Source organism: Chionomys nivalis, chromosome 3, assembly GCF_950005125.1.
Source record: "Chionomys nivalis chromosome 3, mChiNiv1.1, whole genome shotgun sequence".
Classification (NCBI taxonomy): domain Eukaryota; kingdom Metazoa; phylum Chordata; class Mammalia; order Rodentia; family Cricetidae; genus Chionomys; species Chionomys nivalis.
Window position 1 is genome coordinate 88,098,387 of NC_080088.1, and position 25,939 is coordinate 88,124,325.

Consider the following 25,939-nt stretch of genomic DNA (forward strand, 5'->3'; position numbering starts at 1 on the left):
CCCTTCTCCCTCATTCCCTGTGCCTTGCTAAAAACCATTAGATTACATTCCTGAAGCTAGCCTCCAAGTTCTATTCCCTTATTTGGCCACTTCCTCCTGAGACTGACTACCAAGGTCCAGCTATCAAAGTATTGAAGTCCAGAAATAAAAAGCCCCCTTTGGCTCACCTAATTAACATGCCCAATTAAAATTAACACCTTGTCCTAACATAGGGTTTCCCCCTTTACTTTTATAAACTACCATTTGGGGGCTGGAGAGATGGCTCAGCGGTTAAGAGCATTGCCTGCTCCACCAAAGGTCCTGAGTTCAATTCCCTGGTGGCTCACAGCCATCTGTAATGAGGTGTGGTGCCCTCTTATGGCCTTCTGGCATACACACAGACAGAATATTGTATACATAATAAATAAATAAATAAATAAATAAATATTAAAAAAAATAAATAAACTACCATTTGTCTATGCGCCAAGTCCATCTCTGCTCTATCCAGAGGCGGTCTTTTGTCCCTCTGGGACAAATACCCCTCCACCCTTTCCCGTGTCCCCTACTCTCTTGTCCCCCATCTCCTTTATCATCGCGCCCTAGCCCATTCTAACCCAGATCTCCCACTTTCCTCCTCTTAAAAATGACACCTGCAAGGTCATTTGCTGCTGTTTCCTGCCTGAGTCAGAAAGGAGCCACTTTTAACTTTTCCTTCCCGCTAAATAAAGGAATCCCCTTCACCTAGATCGTCCCCTTCTGTGGGTAATTTGGGGTCAGACACTTCCCAGAAGAATCAAGGCCCACCCAAACCAGTATTGGGCACGAGGGTTGTGAAGGTCCGAGAAGGCGTCATTAGTGTTAATTCACATTTTGCCCAGGAATCTTTGTGGACACTCCCGGCGGCCAACGTCAAGGGTCTGATAGTGACAGGGACGAGTCAGGGGCTCTTTTCCAACATCTGTCGCCCTCCTTACTAATGTAAGATGGACCTCAATCGGCAGGGAGGGCCGTGCAACCTCAGTTTGGTCTTGAAAACACCAAGCAAATAAGTAACCAAGAGCTCGTCCAGAGATCCTGAAGTCCTCCTACCAGAGGTCCCGAGTCTCGGCAGTTCATCCGGGAACCTCCCCCCGGAGCCTCCCTCCCGTGCACTTCCGCCGCCGGAAGTGACGCGAGCGCCAGCCTAGGGGCAGTCGAGAGTGGCCCCGGAAAGGCTGGCGCTGCTCAGCCAGGAGCGTCTCGGTGACGGGACAGTCGCTAGACCCGCCTCTCCACCTGGGTGAGTCCCCCGGAACCGCTGTCGCGTCGCCGTGGGAGCGGTCGCTTGTTTGGTCTGCGGCGGACGCGCAGGAGGCGCCGCGTTCCGGCTGACGGCTGTTCCCTGAGCCCGGGCGCGCGGAGGGCCGAGCTCGCGGCCCTGTTTTCTCGTCAGCCCGGGTTCGTCGCCGAGTCCGAGGAACCGGAGTGGCCCCGTTCTGGCGAACCTAGCGGCCGGGCCCCGGTGGCAGCTAGGTTGGTGTGGCCTACTTCGTCCTCTGGGGACCGAACCTTCACCTAAAAGGGAAGTGGATGGAGGGCGGCTCTGGGCGAGGCCTGTGGACGGGCCGGGAGCGTCACGGGGGGCGGTGGAAGATGGAAGATGGACGGAACCGTGTGCGCGTCCTTGGGTCTGAAGGACACCAGGCACGCCGCTAGCCTTCCTCGTGCGGCTTCCAGGCGGTCCCACCAGCCTGCCCTAAGGGTCCGTCTCCAAAGTGGGTTGTGTCATTAGCCGTCAGGCCCGTTGAGTAATGCAGAACCGGTTACCACGGAATTCCTAAGGGGCCTGCTTTTGAGAAAAACAATGAGTAATCTTAACTGGCGTGTTTCTCCGGGTCTGAACTTGAGCCTCCAAATACTTAGAACGCCCTGTGGAGAGATTTACATGATTGTACTGGTTGATTCTTTTTTTCTCTGTTTTTTAATTTTAGAGGCTATCTTATTTTGTTTTTGAGACAGCCTTGAATCTAGCCTTAAACTCCTGAACAGGAACTCCTGCCTACATCATCCAAGTTGTAGGATTACAGGCCCAGCCATATATAATACACACACACACACACACACACACACACATACACTTTAATACCACAGATTTAGAATTTCCAGTAGAGTCAGAATAGTGCGGAATTCTTAGACTGTACAGTTTGAGTTTTAAATTTTGAAACTGAATAATACCGGGTTTTTTTCGTGTGTGTGTGTGTGTGTGTGTGTATGGAAGGGTGTTAGGGATTGAAATCAGGACCTTGTGCACACTAGGAAATACTCATACCTTGAGCTGTATGTATTTTCAGCTCCCATTTTTTCTTTTTGCTGTTTATTTTGGTAACTTTGTTTTTGAGACAGGGTTTCTCTTTAGCTTCGGAGCCTGTTCTGGAACTCTCTCTGTAGACCAGGCTGGCCTCGAATTTACAGACATCAGCCTGCCTCATGTCCCGAGTGCTGGGATTAAAGGCATGCACCACCTCCGCTTGGCTATTATTTTGGTAACCTCTTTTTTCCTTTTTGCACCCAAATTACCATGCACTTTTAATTAGTTAATTGCATTTAGAGGAACTTAGCTCTGTGGACAATGACACCTGGAATCGAGTACTTCTGTTTATTATTTTTTGAGATGGTTTTTCTGTGTAGCTCTGGCTGTTCTGGAACTTGCCCTGTAGACCAGGCTGGCCTTAAAATTTATTTTTTTGCTAATTTTTCTTAAATATATATTCATAGCCGGGCGGTGGTAGCTCACGCCTTTAATCCCAGCACTCGGGAGGCAGAGGCAGGTGGATTTCTGTGAGTTCGAGACCAGCCTGGTCTACAAGAGCTAGTTCCAGGACAGGCTCCAAAGCCACAGAGAAACCCTGTCTCGAAAAACAAAACAAAACAAACAAAAAAAATCTATCCATATATATTAAGTAATTTCTTCTATTCTCACCCTGCAGTGATGGTCATTGTCCTCCTGAACAAGGATGGAGGAAATATCTCATGAAGCAGCAGGATCACCAAGGGTCCAGTTTCAGTCTTTGGAGAGCCAGTCTGAATGTCTTTCCCCAGAGCTTCAGTTTCTGCAGGACACGGAAATGGAGCAGGGATTCCCTGGGGGTAAGGCGGAGACAACACTTTTTTCCAGGAGATGGGAGTATTAAGGGATTCTTAGGCCTGGTGAGGGGTCAAGTGCTGGAGTCAGAAGATGGCTCTGAGAGGAAGAACTGGGAGGGACAGAAGGGATTCCTTCTTGGTTTGGGCTCTTCTATCCTGCCCTGGCTGTTTGTCCTTTAGAAAATGTGGACCTGTCACCATATCCCGAATAATTTTTTTTTTTTTTTTTTGATTTTCGAGACAGGGTTTCTCCGTAGCTTTTTGGTTCCTGTCCTGGAACTAGCTCTTGTAGACCAGGCTGGTCTCGAACTCACAGAGATCCGCCTGCCTCTGCCTCCCGAGTGCTGGGATTAAAGGCGTGCGCCACCACCACCCGACTACCGAATAATTTAAGATAGGCTGCTTTTGCCACATCTCACTAGCCTTACCTGGTTTTCACTTCCTCATAGACTCAGAAAGAACCTTTCCTTCCCTGTGTTCCCTTCACTTTGTGTCTTCTTTGCTGATGATTTATTCTGTTGCAACTGCAGTTTGTGAATTATCTAATTGTGATCAAGAAAGCAACCATTTAATTTGATTGAGCACAGTGTCCGTTTAAATGCACAAATATTACATATTAACTGTACATTCATGTACATTTATTAGATAGGTAGGTTTGGCAGTCTTTCCTCCCACCCCCAAGGTTTGCTACGTAGTCCTAGCTGGCCTAGTACTGTCCAGCCCATGATTTGGATGAATTTTGTCTGAGTCTCCCAACTACTAGAATTGTAGGCATTCATTACTAGTACTTACCTGCTGATTCTGTTATGTAAGAACTGTATCTTACCAATGCTAGTGCCTGAAATAACTTGTGTGTTAGCAGCCGTTAAGTGGAGGGTGCTGTTGGGGCATTGTTAGAGCATGTAAAGGATTATGAAGAAACATGTTCCTTGTTCCTGAAAGTTTCATACAGTGGTTGCAGAGAACAGTGCCCAGTAACAAAAAAAGAAGGCATATGGAGTTTATAGTAAGTGGTATCTGGGAAAATATCAAAAGTTGCTAAAAACTCTGACCCTGGATAAATCACTTCAAGTCCTTCAACTTTCTTGTTTTGAAATAGGGTCTCTGCATAGCTGGGCTGTCCTGGAACTCACTATGTAGACCAGTTTAGCCTTGAACTCGCAGAAATTCTGCTGCTTCTGCCTCCTGAGTCCAGGGATTACTGGCTTGTGCCACCACACCTGGTCCCCTTCAACTCTTGAGACAGTCTTATTACGTAGTGCAGGTTGGCATTGAACTTTGCTTTGCTTTGATGACTTTGAACTTCTGATTTTTCTACATCCACTTTCTAACTGCTAAGATTACAGTTGTGTGCTACCATACCCAATATATGGTGCTGGGCATTAAACCCAGAGCATCATGCATGCCCAGCAAGTACTACACCAGTTGCGCTAGATCTTCAGCATTTTTTCTTTTTTGCTGCTGTTTTTGTGGTTTCTTTTTGTTGTTGTTGTTTTGTTTTGTTTCATTTTGTTGTTTTTTGAGGCCATATTTTTCACTTGTAGACCAGGTTTGCCAGGAAATGTTATCTGTCTTTATTCTTTGCTTTGCTCAACAAACGACAGGTGTAATGCTTACCCTTTTGGGAGGATGTCTTGAGGATAAAGTGAGAAACCTAATAAAATGCATATCACAATTTTTTTTTTTTTTTTTTTTTTTTTTTTGGTTTTTCGAGACAGGGTTTCTCTGTGGTTTTGGAGCCTGTCCTGGAACTAGCTCTTGTAGACCAGGCTGGTCTCGAACTCACAGAGATCCGCCTGCCTCTGCCTCCCGAGTGCTGGGATTAAAGGCGTGCGCCACCACCGCCCGGCTGCATATCACAATCTTAAACATATGTGAGTAGGAACAGCTACCAAGGAGGAGTGGACATACCTAAAACCTGGTAAATGTTTGTTGACTGTACTAGAATGATGATGTGAAGGAGGATGCCACACATGCTTTGGGCAGGAGAAGTATCTTCTGAAAAGGGAGCCCAGTGAAAAGGCTGCTCTCACTCTTGGCTCCTTTCTCCTCCCTCAGCTCCACCTGTTCCCCAGGTGCCTGCTCTTCCCCATGAGGGAAGCCCAGGAGACCAGGCAGCTGCGCTCCTGACAGCCAGGTACCAGGTGAGCTGAGGGACCCTCTGTTTTTCCTCAGGGTTTCTTGTTGCTGATTGTGGCCTCTCTTTTGTTCCATTTTTTAAACTTGCCTGGAATCTTTTCAGAAGCAGTTTGGGAACAGATCTCTTCAGAGACCTGAATTTGACACAAACAAGTTTTCTATCTCCCCACCACCACCTTTGTTCGCAATACCGTGATGGGCACTTACGGGATTTATTCTCTAGGTTCTAGTTTGTTCTAGATGCCCTTTGTGTCTTGTTCATCATTCTCTGGCCATGGTGCTATAATGGTAGCCCGTTCCTGAAAGCAGCCAGAATTATTATTTCAGGAGTTTGTGACATTCGAGGATGTGGCTGTGCATCTTACTCGAGAGGAATGGGGATGCCTGGACCCTGTTCAGAGGGAGCTCTACAGAGAAGTGATGTTAGAGAATTATGGAAACGTGGTTTCACTGGGTAAGGACCCTCCTGTTGCTCAATATTTGAATTTCTTCCTTGTTTCTGAGTAGGTGTGAGGTCTTCGAGGTGGTCCGTAGAGTATGTTCAAGTTTTAGGTTTCAGCCCTCCATTTTTAAGGTCCTCTCCTTGGGAGGGTTAATTTAGGGTTCCTTTTGGTTATCAGGAGGAGACCTTCTTTCTACTCCATATCCCCAGTTCATGTTTCTTGCTTTTGTAGGACATCTGTTTCCTGTTAGCAAAGAGAAACTTGGTTGAGTTTTGGCTAAGTTTTTTTAAGTGAGAGTCTTAAGGATCTTCCCAACCCCTTAGACTCTGTTCTGATTCCTTTGTGCCCTCTATCTGAGTTTTCCCAGTAAAGAAACACACATTTAACAGAAAAGCTAAAATCTCTCTTGTTGAGTAGTCTTTCACTTTTTAAGATCTTCAAACTCATCTCCAAATAGACAGGTTTGAGAGACTTCATTTAAAGTTGTGACTCACTGTGGGTACTACACATTATAGTGCATTACTAGGTGGTAATCCCAAGCAACCATACCCCATGCAGCAGAAGGCCCAAGACATCCTATACTAGGCAGGCTAAATTCTTAAATCATTATTTGTTTTTTTGAGGCTGCCTGGGATTAGGCAGTTTATAGTGATGTTGAGAAATACCTGTGAGGGGGGCAGGGGAGGGACAGGATTGTTGGCAAACTCCTTGATGTGAGCTTTGCTTCCCCCCTTTATTTTGGCCTGTCTTTGATCTTGCATCCACTCTTGTGCATTTATGTCTATAGTTAAAACTTTCTCCACCTTTTTTTTTTTGGTAGCACTTAGGTTTTTTGGGGTTTTTTTTGTTTTTTTTGTTTGTTTGTTTGTTTTGTTGTTGTTTAACCTTCTTGATTTCATGTTGGATCTAAGAAGTTTTCTTACCTGTGGGGAGGCAGTTTGCTCATTGGGAAGGTTTTTCAGTGTGTTTTCCATTCCTGGCTCTTTGATCTTTATAGGCATACTTCTCCGTCTTCCCACCACCCGGATTCATTGTGTGAATTCCTGCCCAGCCCTGAGTCATACCCAGGCAAGTGCTTTCTCTGGAGAAACACTTGCAGTCCTAACGGCAGGAATCACCAAGAGATGGCCCAGGTATCGGCTTTCCATCGGTAGTACTCGTCCCTGCACGGAAACTCCTTTTCCAAGATTGTAAGATATTAAATTTGGTTGATGGAATAGATGTTCCTTGGGATGCCACCATTATGTAAAGTTGCCGATCCTCAAATGACCTTTGGTGAATCTCTTACGTGGAAGCCTTTAAAATCACATGCATTTGGAACTCAGTTCATTCATAAACCACAGTTGGTGGTCAGCTACTTGTGTGAGAAGCCACAAAGCTAACCCTGTCTCTTTAGTTACCGTCATTTCCTGTTATTTTAGAGCAGGGAGCACATGTTATGTGCTCATCTACTAGTGAATATAGCCTGTCCACTGTTGTACATCACTTTCTTGTGACCCCCAAACTTTCCTCATGTTTGGTATAATTTTCTCCTTCCTTTAAAGTTCTGTCTTCTTGTCCCTGATTTTTTGTGGTACCATACCAAGTGATGTATTTATATTACCTTTTCTAATTAAGTGTTCTTAACTCTGTCCTTGATGGAGGGGAAGAGGGGGGGCACAAAATTTAAATAGTTTAGGGCATCAAAATTGATGTATATTTTAAAGCTTTGTAAATTGTAAAATGATTATATATAATTGTAAACTACTGTTAATTTTACCTAATACAGAATTTCCAACAATTAACTTGTGTACTTTTTGTAGTAAAGAAATTTTGTAGTAGTTTAGCACAAGCCTATAGTATAATACACTACCAGGTGGAACTTTATTTCATTTATCTTGTCCTACATACATGCATACCCACAGACTACAAGAACCCTCCTGTCCTCCCCAGCTTGTTAGTGTGATCAAGCCAGCATATTCTTGTTGTTTGTTTGTTTCTGTTTTTCGAGACTGGGTTTCTCTGTGTAATAGCCCTCACTGTCCTGGAGCTCGCTCTGTAGGCCAGGTTGGCCTTGAACTCACAGAGGTTGCCTGATTCTGCCTATGGAGCACTGGGATTAGAGGCGCATGCCACCACTGCTCATCCAAGCCTGCATATTCTTAGCAACCATTTTTAACATTCTTGGGAATTTTATTTTTGCGGGTCACCATACTCCATTTGGAATCTAAGTTTATATATGCTTACTAATTTTACTTAGTGTTTGGGATTATAACATAAGAACTTTATAATTCAATCTATGCTTAGGCTCCCTTTCCGGTGTATGATTTTTCCGTGGCTGTATTTTTATTTGTCACAGGCACCAGGTTAGTCTCTTTGTTAAGTCTTTGCACTAGACAGCAGCAAATAAATAAATGGCTGAGTTAAAAAAAAAAAATGGTGACGTCTTGGAAGCAACAGTGATTTGCACAAAATGTTTGCTACTGTCATGTCTATTTTCTCTTTATACTACATGCAATGTATGTGTATATCTCATTTTCCTTGCCGTAACTCAACAGTGAGTAGAGGATATTACTTTTTGAAAAGGCCTTTTTAGCCAGGTGGTGGTGGTGCACGCCTTTAATCCCAGCACTTGGGAGGCAGAGGCAGGCGGGGGGAAAAAAAAGAAGAAAAGGCCTTTTTTAAAGCCTTTAATCTCAGCACTGGGGAGGTAGATGCAGGCAGATCTTGAGTTCGAGGCTTGTCTGGACTACAGAGTGAAATCTAGGACAACTAGGGCTACATAGAAACCTTGTCTCAAGGGGAAAAAAAAATCTTTAAAAAGTTTCATTCAGGCCGGGCGGTGGTGGCGCACGCCTTTAATCCCAGCACTTGGGAGGCAGAGGCAGGCGGATCTCCGTGAGTTCGAGACCAGTCTGGTCTACAAGAGCTAGTTCCAGGACAGGCTCCAAAACCACAGAGAAACCCTGTCTCGAAAAACCAAAAAAAAAAAAAAAAAAAAAAAAGTTTCATTCATTTGCTAATTTTGTGGGGTGGGGTGTTGCACCCTGCAGCTTGTGTGTCAAGGTCAGAGGCCAGCTTTCCACTTGGTTCTATCCTTGTGCTGTGTAGGTTCTGGGGGTTGAACTTAGATCAAGCACCTTTACTAAGAAATCTCACTGTCTATGCAAGATAGTATTAATTACTCCTGAGAAAACTGAGGCTCTGAGAAATTAGGCTTGGGACCTGTTTCTTTCCCTGAGGCACATACTGTCTTAGTTTTTTGTATGCTTGGCACGATAGGTCAATCGTATATGATATTAAAATTCTGGGATTTTTTTGTTTTGTTTTTGTTTTAAGTCAGGCATCCTGGAACTCTGTATAGACCAGTCTGTCCAGGGTGAAAAGAGATCTGTCTCCTGAGTGCTGGGATTGAAGGCAAGGGCTGAGCCAGGTATTGTGCACAGATTTAATCTCAGCACTTGGGAAGTAGAGGCAGATAGATATATCTCTATAAGGCCAGCCAAAGCTACCCAGTGAGACCTTGTTTCCAAAACAAAACAAAAAACAGGTGTGCTGCACCACCATGCCTGGCCCTCATGTTACATTTTTACACTATAACTATTATTTTGCCATGATAGGGATGTAAACCCCAAGCCATATATGTAGAGGCAACTGCTATTGTAGTTTAGCAGTACTTTCATCTGACATGAAAGATCACAGTTAAGAATCTAAAAGGGATTGATTGCTTAAACCCCCAACTGGGATTCAGAAACAGTGCATGCTGTTCATGCATCTGTTCTGATCTTATTCTCACCTGGTCTCCCAAGGTTCGTATATTTTCCAGGCTAAATGTCCTTTAAAGTTTTCCTTTTTTTTTCTTTTCAGATTAATTCATTTTATTTTATGTGTGTTTTGCTTATTTGTATGTGTACCACGTTCATGCTTGTGCCTGTGGAAGTCAGAAGAGGGCATTGAATCCTCTGAAATTGGAGTTATGTATAGCTGTGAACCCCTATAAGTGCTGGGAATTAAATCTGGGTCCTTTCCAAGAGTAACAAGTTTTTTTTAACATCTAAGGCATCTCTGCAGTCCCTAAATGTTCCTTTTTACAAAATTGGGTAGCTGTTATGGTGACATTTGGGTGCAAAGTTGGCACCCTGTAAGCTGTTTTTCAAAAGAAGTTCAGGCATGTGAGAGGCAGAGGCAAGTGAATCTCTGAGGTCAGCCTGGTCTACAGAGAGAGTTTGAGGATGGCCAAGGCTACACATAGAAACTGTCTTGAAAAACCAAACAAAAAAAGAAATGTAAGGTACAAGATTCATGTTTCTGGCTATCCAGGAGCATTATTAGTGGTGATAATGCCTGAGACCAATTTTAAAAAATGATTTCTTGGGCTGGAGAGATGACTCAGCCATTAAAGGCTAGGCTCACAACCAAAAATATAAGAGTTGGGTCCCCAGCACCCATAGCTGTCTCTCTAGCCACTAAAATAATAATAATAATAAAAAAGATTTATTTTTTTTGCCGGGCGGTGGTGGCGCACGCCTTTAATCCCAGCACTTGGGAGGCAGAGGCACGTGGATCTCTGTGAGTTCAAGACCAGCCTGGTCTACAAGAGCTAGTTCGTTCCAGGACAGGCTCCAAAACCACAGAGAAACCCTGTCTCGAAAAACCAAAAAAAAAAAAAAAAAGATTTATTTTTATTTTATGTTCATTGGTGTTTTACCTGCATGTATGTCTGTGGGGTGTTGGATCCTTTGGAATTGGAGTTATAGACAGTTGAGTGGGTGCTGGGAATTGAACCCAAACCTGGGTCCTCTGGATGAGCAAGAAAAGGTAGGACTCAGCTGGAGAGATGGCTCAGAGGTTAAGAGCGTTGCCTGCTCTTCCAAAGGTCCTGAGTTCAATTCCCAGCAACCACATGGTGGCTCACAACCATCTGTAATGGGGTCTGGTGCCCTCTTCTAGCCTACAGGCAGACACACAGACAGAATATTATATACATAATAAATAAATAAATATTTAAAAAAAAATTTAAAAAAAAAAAAGCAAAGGTAGGACTTTGAGTCCTTCCTCTATCCATATTGGAATGTTAGGGCCCTATCTTTTTGTTTGTTTTTTTGTATTTTGAGAAAGTTTCTCTGTGTAGCTCTGGCTGTCCTTGAACTCACTCTGTAGACCAGGCTGGCCTAAAACTCAGAGATGCTCTTGCCTCTGCCTCCTAAGTGCTGGGATTAAAGATGTGCACCACCACCGCCCAGCAGTGGGACCAGTCTTACGTCGGTAACCAACCACTGCTGCCATGAGCTCCTGAAAGCAACAACTTTTGTTTCATACGCTGTTCCCACTACGTAAACCCCTTCTCTGATGAGTTATGAGGGGGTGATCCAGATGTTCTCTTTTGGGCTGAGCAGTTGACAGTCACTTGTTCTCAACTTTTTGACTAGTTAGATTCTCCATTAACTGTCACCTACTCCATACAGCAGCTTCTCTGACCGTAGCCAAAAGCAGCACTAATTTGTCAGTATAAGCATATTTAGAAGACAGGTTGACACCATGTCCATTTAGCAGACCAGAAGTAGGGCCTGTAATCAATCTCTCCAGCTGTGAGTTTTTGGCTAGGTTTATATTACCCAGGCATACATTTTTTTTTCCTTTAGAACAGGCCTCAAATCCAATGAGGAAGTGCTAGGTTATCTCCATAATGGTTATAATGTTACTGTGTCAGTGGGCACAACTTGCCTAGCAGGGAGGTATGGTATCTTGACAGGTTCACAGGTAAGACCATTGGTTTTACTCCCCAGTATCCTGCATAGCACCTCTGGCACTATGAAAACTAGCCAGCAAAGATGGAAGTTTCCAACTTGATTTCTTTATGTCCTGAAGTTAAGATATGTGTGGTCTTTTCAGTAATAGAGCCATACTTAGTTCTGGGAGGCAACCAGGCCAAGAACAATAGCAATATCCTGTATACTTCGGGGAGGGAGAGCTCTGAAGCCACTCCAATCAACAACTTCGGCAGATATTTCACACTTATCATTGATACTTCATTTAATTTACCTATGGTTTGGGGAGGCAATATCATCTACCCATGCAACATAACCTCCCTTAACCTGGCTGGCTGGGAACTTACTGTAAACAACAAGCTTGTTTCAAACTCACAGAGATCTCCTTACTCTGCCTCCCCAGTGTTGGGAGTAGCCCCCCCCACCCTTTTAAATTAACTTACAATAGGTTTCCATATGGCCTTTAAATATATCATCATCTCCCCCATCTCCTTATCCCACCCCACCTCACCTCCATTCACGTTTAACCCTTTTCACTCCAGTATTTCCTTCCAATTTTCTGTGTTCTGTGTTTTCCACTATTCTCTTTCCTTTTTTTTTTTTTTTTTTTTTTTTTTTTTGGTTTTTCGAGACAGGGTTTCTCTGTGGTTTTGGAGCCTGTCCTGGAACTAGCTCTTGTAGACCAGGCTGGTCTCGAACTCACAGAGATCCGCCTGCCTCTGCCTCCCAAGTGCTGGGATTAAAGGCGTGCGCCACCACCGCCCGGCTTATTTTTCTTTTTAAAGGCTTACTTTAATTGTGTGCACATGTGCCCTTAGAGTCCAGAGGGGTCATCCAGTTCTCTGGAGCTGGATTTACAGGCTGTTGTAAGCAGCCTGACATAGGTGCTGGGAATCACACTCAGGTCCTCTGTAAATGGAATACACTCTGTTTAACTGCTGAGCCATGTCTCAGCTTCTTCATTTTTCTTCATAGCTGAATAAAATTGTATTGTGTATATGCATCACATTGTCATTATCAGTTCCTCAGGTGATGGGCAACTCAGCTCATCCCTGTTTTTGTTTTTGTTTTTTTGAGACAGGATTTTTCTGTTTAACAGCCCTAACTGTCCTGGAACTAGGCTGGCCTTGAAGTAACAGAGATCCATCTACCTCTGCTCTGAGTGCTGGGATTAAAGGTGTATACCACCACCGCCCCACCCTTAAGCCATTTTTAAGACTCTATAAACACCACTCATTACATGGTGACATACTAGGATAAGAGGAACAAGTAATAAATTAGCTATGCAGTATATATCTTTTATATTTGCTCCCTGATACTTTCTTTGCTCAGGACATATAAAAACTGCCCTTTGATACTAACAGCATCAAAATTCTGTTCTTCCTGTTGCATTAATATCAGGTTTGCCCTATTTGATACAAACCTGTGCTATACAGTGAGTTCCTTGCCAGCATGGGCTACAGAGTGATACCCTGTCTCAAGAACCGCCCCTCCCCCAAACTGCGATGTAAGGAGTCTTCTCAGCAATAGAAAGTTTGTTTTAAGTGTACTTTTACTATCCTTCACTGTAGTATGTTGTAGTCAGCATTTATAGCTGTCTCTGTACTTAGAAGGTGAGGTCCTTCAGTAGTTTGAGATGGAGTGTTCCTTTTGCTTGGGCTCTCTATCCCCACCATTCTTTTCATGTAAGCAGAACCCCATAAATGGTTGTTGAGTCAATAAAAAGAGTATAAGCTAATTCTGGTTTGAAGATGTGGCATGTATTTGTTCCTCTGAGCACTGAAACAGATTGCTTCTTTTTGTTTTGTTTTGTTTTTGAAAGAAATCAAGATACTTGAACAGTTTCATGGAACATTATGATAATTCAGTACTTTTAGTGATCAAATCAGGGCAAATCAGCATTTCCATCCCTTCAGTAATTTTGTTTTGAGATAATGTCTCGTTATGCAGTTCTGGCTGTCCTAGAACTTGTTATGTAGACTAGGGCAATCATCTTTTTGTGTGTGTCTTGAGTGTGGGTATGTGCACATGAATGCAGGTGCCCAGGGAGGCCAGAGAGGGCTTCAAATTCCCTGGAACAAGTTATAACCAGTCTGAGCTGCCATGTGAATGCTGGAAACTAAACTTATCCCTGCAATAGCCGTTAAGTGCTATTAACCACTGTGCCATTAACCACTGTGCCATCTGTCTATCCCTTTAAGTAATATGTTGGGGATTTTAAAATCTTATTCATTAAAATTAAGTTGTAAATTGTTTCAATTGTTACTCTACTGTGCTGAAGAGAACCAGAAATAATTTCTGTTTTGGTGTTGTTTATTGAACTTGTTTGTCTTACTGGTTTTTGCTAAATTTATTTATTACTGATTTGCTGCTATACTTTAACTTGCTATGTAGCACGTGTTTGGATTACATTTTGAGGATACAATTTGGTACTTGTAGACCAGGTCTAATACCAACATTGTAACTAGGCCACAGGAATACTAACGATAACTTCTGTGAAGACAGGTACGCACACCCATGCATGAGTTCCCTGAATTGTATTTGAATGAAAGTTACTGCTTCCAAGTTACAAACTCCCATTAGCATACCCTTTACCAGAATACAAGTCTGAACTCCCTAGAGGACCTTCGTTCTCTAGGTCTTCCTGACCAATGTCTTCTCAGAATTTATCTTCTGTACTAATCATTACTAAAAAGAAAAGAGGGCAGTGTAGCATCTGAGGATAAATTGCCATATTCCATTTCCTTCTCTGTGAGCAGGATTTCCAGTTTCCAAGCCTGATGGGATCTCCCAGCGGGAACAAGATCTACAAGTCTTTGATCTGGAAACTAAGAATAGAGAAGTCATAAGAGATAACTGTTCAGGTGAGTAAGGCAGAACCTGTCACATGAATCAGTGGAGACCTAAAGTTCAGGCGTTGAGCCAAGTTCTGACTGAGCTCATATTCAATTCACATTCATTCACAACTCTCTGTGAAGAGAGCCTGCCTGTGATTACAGTTAGTAATTCTTTATACAAGTGTGCTAGGTCCCAGTTCAAGTTATAGGACATTTTAACCCATTTTTATATTTGTTCCTTTGAAATTTCTTACTGCCTGTTGTTTTACTTTGCTACAATAGCCTGTTTGTATCACCCTTTGATCCATTTCTGTCCCACCTTGCTCCTGCTGTTCTTGCCCCTTAAATCTGATGTTAAAATTTTGTGCTTGGTTTTTGAAGTAAATAAAATTTGCTTATCTTTGAGGATACTACATTATTTAGTTTCCTCATTTTATTTATTTTTGTAAGCACAGGGTACAGATTACATTTGCATTTTCTATTTATATATTGTATTAGATGGAGAGACCAGAGAAGAAAACAAGCTGTTGGTCCCTAAGCGGAAAATTTCAGAAGAAGTACATTCATACAAAGTGAGAGTAGGAAAATTCAAACAGAATATTACCCAAGTTCCTGAGACCAGAGAGGTGTATAAGTCTGAGGACAGATTAGAAAGGCTCCAGGAAATTCTAAGGAAATTTCTCTTTCTGGAGAGAGAGTTTAGACAAATAACAATCAGCAAGAAAAACTTCACCAATGAGAAGAACAGTGAACCTGAAAAAAGCTTCAGTCTAGACTCGACAGTTGATACAGATCAGAGAGTTCTTAGAATACAGACCATTGATGACAATAAGTATGACATGAACTTCAATCAGAACCCAGCTGTTGGTGAACAAGAACCCATAAATCTAACACAGAGTAGTGACTATAAAGAAAGCTTAATGGATCTGTCCCACCTTAATAAATGGGAGAACATGCCTACCACTGACAGATCCTATAAATGTGATACATGTGGGAAAACCTTCCATCAGGCCTCAGCTCTTACTAGACATCAGAGAATTCACACAAGAGAGAAACCCTACAAATGTAAGGAATGTGAGAAATCTTTCAGTCAGAGCTCAAGTCTTAGTCGACATAAAAGAATACACACTAGAGAGAAATCCTACAAATGTGAAGCGTCTGATAAATCCTGTGATGCCCCCGAGAAGTCATGTGGCCCGAGCTCAGATGTGCTTCAGCACAAGAAGGTCCAGGCCAAAGCCAGGTCTTATAAGTGTGGCAGCTGTGAGAGAGTCTTCAGCCGAAGTGTGCATCTTACTCAGCATCAGAGAACTCACAAGGACATGGCCTGTAAGTGTGCCGTGTGTGGTAGTGACTTCTGCCACACCTCATATCTCGTTGAACATCAGAGGGTACATCATCCAGAGAAGCCCTACGAGTATGATGAATGTGGGCTGGCCTATGTGAAACAGCAAGGAGCCCGTTTCCGAGAAAAGCCCTACACGTGTACTGAATGTGGGAAAGACTTCAGATTGAACTCCCATCTTATTCAGCATCAAAGAATTCACACGGCAGAGAAACTGCATGAATGTAATGAGTGTGGAAAAGCTTTCAGCCAAACCTCATGCCTTATTCAGCATCACAAAATGCACAGGAAAGAGAAATCTTATGATTACAACGATTATGAAGAAACTTTCAGTCACAACTCCGATCTTACTCTGCAGCAAGAAGTTCACGTTAGAGAGAGAGTCTTTGATTGTGATGCATGGGACGAGAACTTCAGTCAGAGATCACACCTTGTCCAGCATGAAAGGGTCCATACCAAAGAGAAACCTTACGAATGCAATGAACTTGGGGAGACATTTAGTCAAGTTCAGGCCTCATTCAGTATGTGAGAAAGACTGTAGTAGTCACATATGTACTGAACTTGGTAATGTCTTCAGTCATATTCTGGCCCTTGGACAGCATCAGAATTCATACCAGAGAGAAACCCGCTGAATGTGATGAATATTAGGAAGTATTTTGATGTTAAACTCTTCATTGACTTCTGTAAGTCAGTGCTAGAATATATAGGACATGGTACATTCTTCAGCTTATTTTCATACCTTAGTCCCAGTTGGGAATTTGTATTGGAGTAGAATTCCACTGTCAAATGTGAAAAAGCCATCTGTCATCTACCTTGTTGGTTCAGTGTCACCTTTGTGCCATGCAGAAAGTCTGTGAAGATAGGTGTGTATGTGAGAAAACTCAGTCATGCCCCAGTGCTTGCTCACATAGAAGAATCAATACCCAAGAAATCACTTGGGTGTAGTACACATTGCAAATCTGTGAGCAGGGGTTCATCTGTCATCAGAATATACCAGGTGAGAATCAAGATGATAAAAATGGTAAGATCAGAACGTCTGCACCAGTTGAGACTGATAGAATGCAAACGGTGAAACTTACCACTCTGTTTTAGGCCTTATCCAGTATCAAAGTATTGGAGAGAAAATGGTTACTTCTGTGTGTAATTATTCCTATTTAGTTCCAGTGTTTTCAGTGTAGAATAACTAAATCCAGAAGATATTTGGTGAACGTGTTTTCTCACAGCATCCTTTAGTAAGTATTCTAAGTAGGTACACGTATTTTATTATAGAACTCATTTTAAGTGAGTTTAATTTGGCCTATACACATTAAAACATGTTTTTCCTTAAAATTGATTCATATTCACAGTTTGCCTAGGATGCTGTTTTTTGTACCAATGTTGACATGCTTCTGACAGTAGCTCTGTGAGCTTTCTCTGTTCTTGGCTTGAGTGCCAAGGAGTTGAGTCTCCACAGGAGACTTGGGCCTTTCTTTTCTGAGGACCCTACATGCTGTTATTTCTATAGCCATACCCTTGGCTTCCTGTTGATTTCTGCATTCTCATAGGACTCTTTAAATGATGTCCTGGTTGTAAGCTTATCTCTAGCTGACACTGTTCTTCTGTGGGATCTTCTCTTCTGTGGTAAAGCTTCCTTTAGAGTTGTATTTCCATATTAGCCATCCACCTTTGGAGGATTCAGTCTTCCTGAGTTTGTGGCAGGCACCCAAACACTTACAAGTAATGCCCGAGTTTTTAGCTGCCTTGTTTGCATCCACAGCCCTCTAGAAGAAATGCCAAGGATATCAGGGAGCTAGTAAGACTTCCTGGTGGCCTAGCTACATTCATTCAGTGCCTACTTTGCATGTATGTGTATGTTAGAAACCTTTTTATACGCCTATATTGAAGGCCAATAAAATGCTCAGGTCTGCTTTTGATAGGGAAACAAAGAACACACTAATCAGAGAAATTGTTAAGGAAAAACAGCCTTCTAATAAAGATGTTGGCTGTTCTTAGTGATGTATCTAGACAGTATTTCAAGAGAGTGGCAGGTCCGTTCCTGGTAAAATAGTGACCATTAGGATTGCTTCTTTATCTGTCTCCCTTTCACGCCCCTCATCAAGCCAGGGTAGCATTTTGAAGCTTAGGGCTTTGTGCACAGTTGTTTGTGCATTGCCATACTTTGTGTTAAGATGTAGTTGTACTTTATTGCCCAGGCTGGTCTTGAATTCCTGGGTTCATGCAATCTTCCTGCCTCCCAAGTAGCTGGGATTATAGGCATGCGCTCCTGTGCCTGGATTTTATTTTTGTATTTCAATAGAATCTACAGGCCATATAAAAGATCATGGCTGTTTTGATTTATAGATGTGATCACAGGTATTGAGTTCAGGGTCCCTGCCCTATACTACATAGAGTTCATGATTCTTTACATGATGTCAAGGCATTTTTTTTCACCTTAAAATTCATAACATTTTATGAATAAGAAAAGTATTTAAAATTCTAGTTGTCAATCAAGCAGTTGAGGCTTTTATAGTTCAGATGTTGTAATGTTCCCTAGGATCCTCAACCAATATATAAGATAAATTGCACTCTGTAAACCTTGTGGCTAACCTCTAGGATAGTCCTACCACTGTATTTTACTTCTTTGCCATCAGCAAGTGTAGTGTTTCATCAGGACAAGGAAATCAGCATATATCAAATTGATCTAAATGTAAAAGCAAATGAAAAAAAATGCATGTTTTTTTGGTCCCTATCAAACTTGTATACTCTTACTTATAGAGACCAATAGTCACCTGTGGTGACTGAGGCAGAGGACTGATTCATCCTTAAGTAGCAGAATCTGTAAAAATCACATGTACGCATTTGGGTTAGGAACGTGCTTTTGTACTTCTACTTGAATAAAGGTGTGTTCAATGCTCTTAGACTCTTGTTTTGAACCAAGCCTGGAGGCCCCAGCTGAAAGCACTGAGCAACGTGGAATTCCTCACCTTCTTGCCTGCAGCAAGCTCCTCTGTGAGACTCATAAGAAGTGAGTCTCCATAGAGGCCAGAAGAGGACATCAGATCTGAAATTGGAGTTATAATTTTGGGCTGCCTCATGAGTGCTGAGAATCAAAATCCTGTTCTCTGTAAGAGCAGCCAATGTTCTTTTTTTTTAAGAAAATAATTTTTGACACAGTGAATTACCACCCCCCATTCCCTATTTTCAGCCCAGACATCCCTGCCCTGTCAGTTTTTCCTGTTCATTTCTCAGCTTTTCAGATTTGATCTTAGCCAAAACTAGCTGATGGACCTAGAACTCTTGACCTGGAGCAAAATAGGTAAGCAAGCTTCATTCCTATGTATATGAAAGACTTGTAGAGTACCATGGAAAAGTGTGTTAAACAAAAGGAGCAGAATGGCCAAAGCTTAGAAATGAATTTGTTAGTGTTTTATCGCTAAAGAGACACCATAACCAAGGCAACTAATTTAGAGAAGGAAGCCTTTAATTGGAGGCTTGCTTATGGTTTCAGAAGGTGAGTCCATGATTATCATGGTAGGGATTATGGTTGTAGGGTGGCCTGGCATGGTGTTAGAGCAGTAGCTGAGAGCTCACATCCGGATCTACGTGGGAGGCAGAGGAATTGAACTAACTTGACTTTCATGGGCTATTGAAATCTCAAAGCTCACCCCCTAGTGAGACACTTGCAAAACTGCCTCACCTCCTCATCGTTCCTAAACAGTCTACCAACTAGCGACCAGACATTGAAATATATAACCTCTATGGTGCCATTCTCACTCAAACCACAATGAAAATGGTTTCTTTTTAAAGAGAAGGTCCTGGGGAGGCTGGAAAAATGCCTCAGTGGTTAGAGTACCTGAGTGTTCTGGAGGTTCTGAGTTCAGTTCCCAGCAACCACATGGTAGCTCACAGCTATTTGTAATGGAATTCAGTTCCCTCTTGATGTGCATGAAGACAGCACTCATACACATAAAATACATGAGTAAGTCTTTAAACAAAAAACCCAAGGTCTCATACTGTCCTGGCTGACCTGGAACTTTCATGTACCTACTCTTCCTGTCTCTCAAGTATTGGGGTTAAAGACAGAATTTTTTGTGTATGTGCTATGAGTATTGCTTGTGTGATGTCTGTGCATCATGTGCATGCAGTGCTTGTGGAGGCCAGAAGAGAGTGTTGCAGCCCTTGGAACTGGAGAGAATCAATTGTGAACTGCCATGTGGGTGTTAAGAATTGAACTTCCTCTGGGAAAGCCACAAGTGCCCTTATCTGCTAAGCCATCTCTCCAGCCCTTGTTATCAACTTTTAATGTTTATTTTAAAATACGATTTTTAGCCGGGCAGTGGTGGCGCACGCCTTTAATCCCAGCACTCGGGAGGCAGAGGCAGGCGGATCTCTGGGAGTTCGAGGCCAGCCTGGGCTACAAAGGGAGTTCCAGGACAGGCTCCAAAGCTAGAGAAACCCTGTCTCGAAAAACCAAAAAAAAAAAAAAAAATACAATTTTTATTCCTTGAGAATTTCATACATGTACACAGTGTTTTGACAACACGACCATTTTGTAAGACAGCAATAATAGATTCTTGGGCCTATGACCTCCCCTGCTGTGACCATGTTTACAGTTGTAGGTGTGAATTCATGTCAGGTAGCCTCAAATCCAGCCAGAAAGTAGTGGGAGTATGACATTTGAAGGTCCTGAATAAGGGAATTCTATAAAGGGAGAAATTTCTTACTCTAGGAAATGGATGTGAGCAACTGAACACACCGAGTCTCCATATGGCAGTGAAACCAGGTTTCATTCGGCAAATGCTATGCCACTAAGCTACATTTTCAACCTGACCTGGGTTTATGGGAGTTAAAAGGATGCCCCAGATAGTCACTTCAGCAAAGCGTAATGACGTTCCCACACCTGAAACTGTAGCTCCATCCATCCGTCTTACCTAGTTGCTCTGTGTATGACATTAGTGCTAGCCAATGTGGCCGTTAATCAAGTGAATTAATCCATGGGATAAAGTGAACTGGTTATTAATACAGTGCTTTGGAGGTAGACATAGATGGGCTTTGTTCAACTGTATAAAGCGTCACTTGAGATTTTTATATGACTTGCCTACGCAATAAAGGCATAGTGAAAGATAAATGTAAAGGGTACTGGCCGCATAGCAAGAGCTCAGAAAGTTCATGGGGCCAGTAAGATGGATTGGCCGGTAAGGATGCTTGCTGCCAAGTCTGATGACCCTGGTTCCATCCATGGACTCCAGATTCCTGCTGTGTATAGGCACGTTGAAATTTCAATTTCCAAAAAAGTAATTAAATTCTTAAAAATGCAGCTTGGGAGATGGCTCAATGTATTAAGAGCACTCGTTCCTCTTTCATAGTAACTATATTCAGTTTCCATCACTCACATGGTGGCTCACAGGTGTAACTAGTTCCTGGGGATCTGACACCTGGCTTCTGTGGGCACTGCAAATGTGTGCTGCACAGACATACATAGAGGCAAAACACCATACACACAAAAAGTTTATTAAATCTTTTCTGTTATTTTTGTGTTTTTTCTAGTCAGGGTTTTACTATGTAGTCCTGGGTGTCCAGCAATTCACTATGTAGACTGAGCTGACCTCGAAATCACAAAGATCCACCTGATTCTGCTAGAATTAAAGGTAGGTGCCACCGTGTATGCCAGGACCTGAATTCAAGTCCCAGCAGCCATGTCAAGTGGCCTATACCTTCAGGCTAATTCTAGCTCTGGGGGTTTTACAGTCTGGGCTCCTCAGTACATCTAAGTACATACACACATATACACGAGAATGTATTTTAAAACTTCCAAAATTGTGCCAGGAGAATGGTTCAGTATAAAGATGCTGCAAAAGCCTGATGACATAAGTTCTAACCCCAGAACCCACAGAAAAGTGTACGGAAAGAACCACCTCCAAAATGGTGTCCTCAGGGGCTGGAGAGATGGCTCAGAGGTTAAAAGCATTGCCTGATCTTCCAAAGGTCCTGAGTTCAATTTCCAGCAACCACATGGTGGCTCACAACCATCTGTAATGGGGTCTGGTGCCCTCTTCTGGCCTGCAGGCATACACACAGAACATTGTATACATATTAAATAAATGAAAGGGGCCGGGCGGTGGTGGCGCACGCCTTTAATCCCAGCACTTGGGAGGCAGAGGCAGGCGGATCTCTGTGAGTTCGAGACCAGCCTGGTCTACAAGAGCTAGTTCCGGGACAGGCTCCAAAACCACAGAGAAACCCTGTCTCGAAAAACCAAAAAAAAAAAAAAAAACAAAAAAAAAAAAAAATTAAAAAAAAAATAAATAAATGAAAGGAAGGAAGGAAGGAAGGAAGGAAGAAAGAAAGAAAGAAAGAAAAGAAAGAGAAAAAAGAAAGAGAAAGAAAAGAACAAAGGCCAGGCGTTGGTGGCGCACACCTTTAATCCCAGCACTCGGGAGGCAGAGGCAGGCGGATCTCTGAGTTCGAGACCAGCCTGGTCTACAAGAGCTAGTTCCAGGACAGGCTCCAAAACCACAGAGAAACCCTGTCTCAAAAAACCAAAAAAAAGAACAAAATGGTGTCCTCTGGTCTCAACACGTGTGTTCTGATACATTTGCTGTCCATCACACACTTAAGTAAATATAGAATTAAGATTCCCCCTGTTAATATACATACAGGTATGAAAACCAATTTACAGAAGTTTTAAAAAAAATGAATAAACATCTAGCTGTGGAAATTTGAATTGTGTAGAGGATGGAAACCCTAAATTTGGAGACCTGACTAGAGAATAGTAGGAACTGTTTGCTGTTTGAGTCACCAAACTGGCATCTGTCTCAAAGTTTGTGTCCCCCTTCAGAATACAAGCTAATCATTTAAGATTACAATAGATTTTTTTAATGAACCAAACCAAAGCAAAAGTAATGAGCACTGAAATTAATTTGCTGACTTTTTCTTCTATTCTTCAAAAATGATCCCTTTATATTTTATACATGTTTTTAAATTATCAACTTGAGGACTGGGGAGGTGGCTCAGAGGTTAAGAGCACTGGCTGCTCTTCTAGAGGTCCTGAGTTCAATTCCCAGCAACCACATGGTGGCTCATAACCATCTATGATGAAATCTGGTGCCCTCTTCTGGTGTGTAGGCATACATGTAGGCAGAATGCTATATACATAATAAATACATAAATCTTTTAAAAAATTGTCAACTTGAGGTGTAAAATATAAGATTCCTCATCTTGTTTTACCCAGTCTTCCATGGCCCATCATGAGTCTAGTTAGATGTTTGGGCTCTGGTTTGATGTGTGGTTCAAACCCTACGTTTGTGTTCTTCATTGTGACTAGCTAGGCACAGAAAATAGGAAAGAGGTGCATGAGGATTAGTGACAGGTCAGCTTAAGTGTCCAACAACTGGTGCTGCTGTTTCTGCATAATAAATAATAAATATGAACAATTCACTTTCCTCTCCCCTTTTCTCCCTTGCTTCATTACTAAGAAGTATGATTTCTGCCTTGTTCTAAGGGTTTTTCTTCTTCCTCTTTTTTGTTTCCTATTTCACTCACTGGAACTCCTTCTAAAGGTCTTGGAGGGGCTGGATGAAGGACTGTTGGATGGAGTTCAGCCTACAGGGGTTGGCTTGGCTTTGTGATCATCTAGACAGGTTGGTATGTGGGGAATTCAGGGGAGAACTGAGGGGTGCACTTGAGGCCATGACGAAGAAGAAGCCGACTCCAAACCAAACTCTGTCCGCTGACGTGAAGATGGGTGGGTATAGAGTCCATAGGTGTTGACAGTGGACACTCAAAACATCCCATTCTGGACAATCCACCACCGAGTTAGACCTCTGAGCCTCCTAGAGGGAACCCGGAAGGGCACACAGATTTTGCCCTATGAATAGTGGCCCAGGTCCTGACAGTGACAAAGCTGAGCATCATCTGCCAGGAGCTGGGTAAGGTGAGACGGTGCTAGGCCTGGGCAGTGTTAGCCTTGATGGAGGACTTCTGGAGGTGGGAATGGGGCCATTCCACACTGCCCTGTCCCTTGGCCTCAGGTGTCCTTAGCCATTTGGGCAAACTTAGGTAGGCAGGGAAGACGGAACTAAATTCTGGGAGAAAGAAGTCAGAGTTAGAGAGCCGCCATGGATCTGCCACAGTCAGACATGCTAAATCTTCCCTGGTAAGCCAGTGGCGCGTGGCAATACACAGATTAATAGAAATGGGTTAAATTAAGATGTAAGAGTTAGCCAATAAAAAACTAGAGTTAATGGGCCAAGCAGTGTTTTAATGAATACAGTTTCTGTGTGATTATTTTGGGTGTAAGCTAGCTGGGCAGCCAGGACAAACGGGGCCGCCCCCTCCTGCAACAGTGGGCTACATAAGACCTTGTTTAAAAGCCAAAAGCAGTGCTGGCCAGTTAACTCAGTGGGTAAAGGCACTTGCTGCCGAGTCTGAAAACCTGTGTTCCATCTCTGAGACCCTGTGGTAGAGGGAAACATTCCTCAGATTGTCCTCTGACCTTCATGTGTGTACTGTGTGTGACACAGGCACAGAGGACATACACACATACAACTACACAGAGTTTAAAACAAATAGTTTTTATTTTATTATTATTATTTGTTTTGTTTTCCGAGACAGGGTTTCTTTGCGGCTTTGGAGCCTGTCCTGTAACTAGCTCTGTAGACCAGGCTGGTCTCGAACTCACAGAAATCCACCTGCCTCTGCCTCCCGAGAGCTGGGATTAAAGGCATGCGCCACCACTGTCCTAGTTTTTAAAAAATCACACTGTACCATACGGTGGTGGTGAATGCATTTAATCCCAGCACTCCGAAGGTATAGGCTGGCAGATCTCTCTGAGTTCAAGGCCAGCCTGGACCAGACAGAGAAACCTTGTCTCAGAAAAAAAAAAATCCTGTCTCTGAATAAATTATGCATTATAAATTTTTTAAAAAGCCAGAGAGTTTCTGAAAGTTCTTCTGTTGGGTGTGGTGGTGTCACAGCTATTCTAAAGGCCTGGAGAGATGGCTCAGTGGTCAAAGGTCAATGGCTGCTCTTCTGGATGACATGGAGTCAGTCCTTGGAACCCACATCAAGCAGCTTACAATTACAGCTCCAGGGAATCTGATGTCCTCTTCCCACAGGTAGATATATCCATATTCACAAACATAAGACTAATTAAGTAGCTAAAATATATTTATTCTGGGTATCTAGGAGGGTACTCTATTTCCTTCTTAATTCTTTTGTTTTGAGATAGGGTCTTGTATGGTCTAGGATGACCTTGAACTCTTGATCCTCCTGCCTCCACCTTAGTGCTTTGATTTTAGGCATTTGCTATCATGCCTGGCCTCAAGTACTTTTAAACACAATTTAAAGAATCGGATCAGGGCTCAGGGATAGGGCCCAGAGGGTAAAGCCCTTGCTGTGCGTGTGTGAAAGCCTGAGTTCCAATCCCTAGAACCCCATAAAAGCAAAGCTGGACATAGCAGTCAGTCTCTAACCTTAGTGGATAGAGGGGAGTCCCCAGAAGCTCACCAGTCAGCTAACCCTCTGCTTCCTACAAGATGGAAGGCTAAGACTGACATCCAGGTTATCCTCTGATCTCCACATGAGTGCTGTGCCAGTTGTGCACATGCAGTCACACACATGCCACACACAGTTCATACATTCACATGCGGTTTTTAAAAAATCAGATCTGAGACTAGGGAGAGGATTCAGTGGATAAAGTGCTTGCTGCTGAAGTCTGAGGACCTGCCCAAGCCTGATCCTCAGCTCCCATGTGAAAAGCAGGTGTAGTGAGGCACATCTGTAATCCTAGCACCTGGAGCTCACTGCTCAGCCACTCTAGCAGAATTGCTGAGATCCATATTCAGTGAGAGGCTTTGTCTCAAAAAATAAGGTAGAGCCAGGTGTGGTGGTGCACACCTTTAATCCCAGTGCTGAGAAGGTAGAGCCGGCAAATGTCTGGTCTCTGCGTGATGAGAGATTCTGTCTCAAATGATGATGATAATCACCATGATGGCAATTATCAAGGAAGACACCTGCATGGATGCGTGCATTCCCTCCCACAGGTGCACACAGAGTCAATAAAAAAAGAAAAGAACATTCTGCTTATTCTTCCCTGGGTCTAAGGTTTGAAGTGCTGCCTTCTTAGGTGATCCTAGCTCCCTGGTCACCAGAGTGTAGCTCACTTCAGCCACCTGGTTCATAGCTAATCTCTTTGGCTAGAGTGGAATGAAATTTGTGACCCTAGCTGGGCCAACCAGAATGTTTCCCTGAGAAATTTCGAAGGATGTGGGGGTGAGGAAGACAGTCCTTTCCTTAGAGCAGCTTAGTGTTAGGGCCTGAGTCTGGAGGCTGATGATATTCGGGGAA

The 25,939-nt window shown here is 43.0% G+C and overlaps 1 protein-coding gene across 4 annotated transcripts; it reads left to right on the forward strand.

Moving 5' to 3' along the window:
• The first annotated feature begins 1,143 nt into the window (after nucleotides 1-1,143).
• Znf655 (zinc finger protein 655) lies at nucleotides 1,144-18,506 on the forward strand. Of its 4 annotated transcripts, XM_057763745.1 has the most exons (5): nucleotides 1,164-1,491; nucleotides 2,946-3,105; nucleotides 5,161-5,246; nucleotides 5,569-5,695; nucleotides 6,682-7,619. In XM_057763745.1, exons 2-5 carry the CDS (start codon nucleotides 2,973-2,975, stop codon nucleotides 6,876-6,878), a joined length of 543 nt encoding a protein of 180 aa, XP_057619728.1. In that variant the 5' UTR covers nucleotides 1,164-1,491; nucleotides 2,946-2,972; the 3' UTR covers nucleotides 6,879-7,619. The 4 variants fall into 4 exon arrangements, with proteins under 4 accessions (XP_057619727.1, XP_057619728.1, XP_057619726.1 ...); XM_057763744.1 differs by lacking the exons at nucleotides 5,161-5,246; nucleotides 5,569-5,695; nucleotides 6,682-7,619 and adding exons at nucleotides 14,191-14,295; nucleotides 14,767-18,506 and having other exon boundaries at nucleotides 1,144-1,258; XM_057763743.1 differs by lacking the exons at nucleotides 5,161-5,246; nucleotides 5,569-5,695; nucleotides 6,682-7,619 and adding exons at nucleotides 14,191-14,295; nucleotides 14,767-18,506.
• Nucleotides 18,507-25,939: the final 7,433 nt, after the last annotated feature.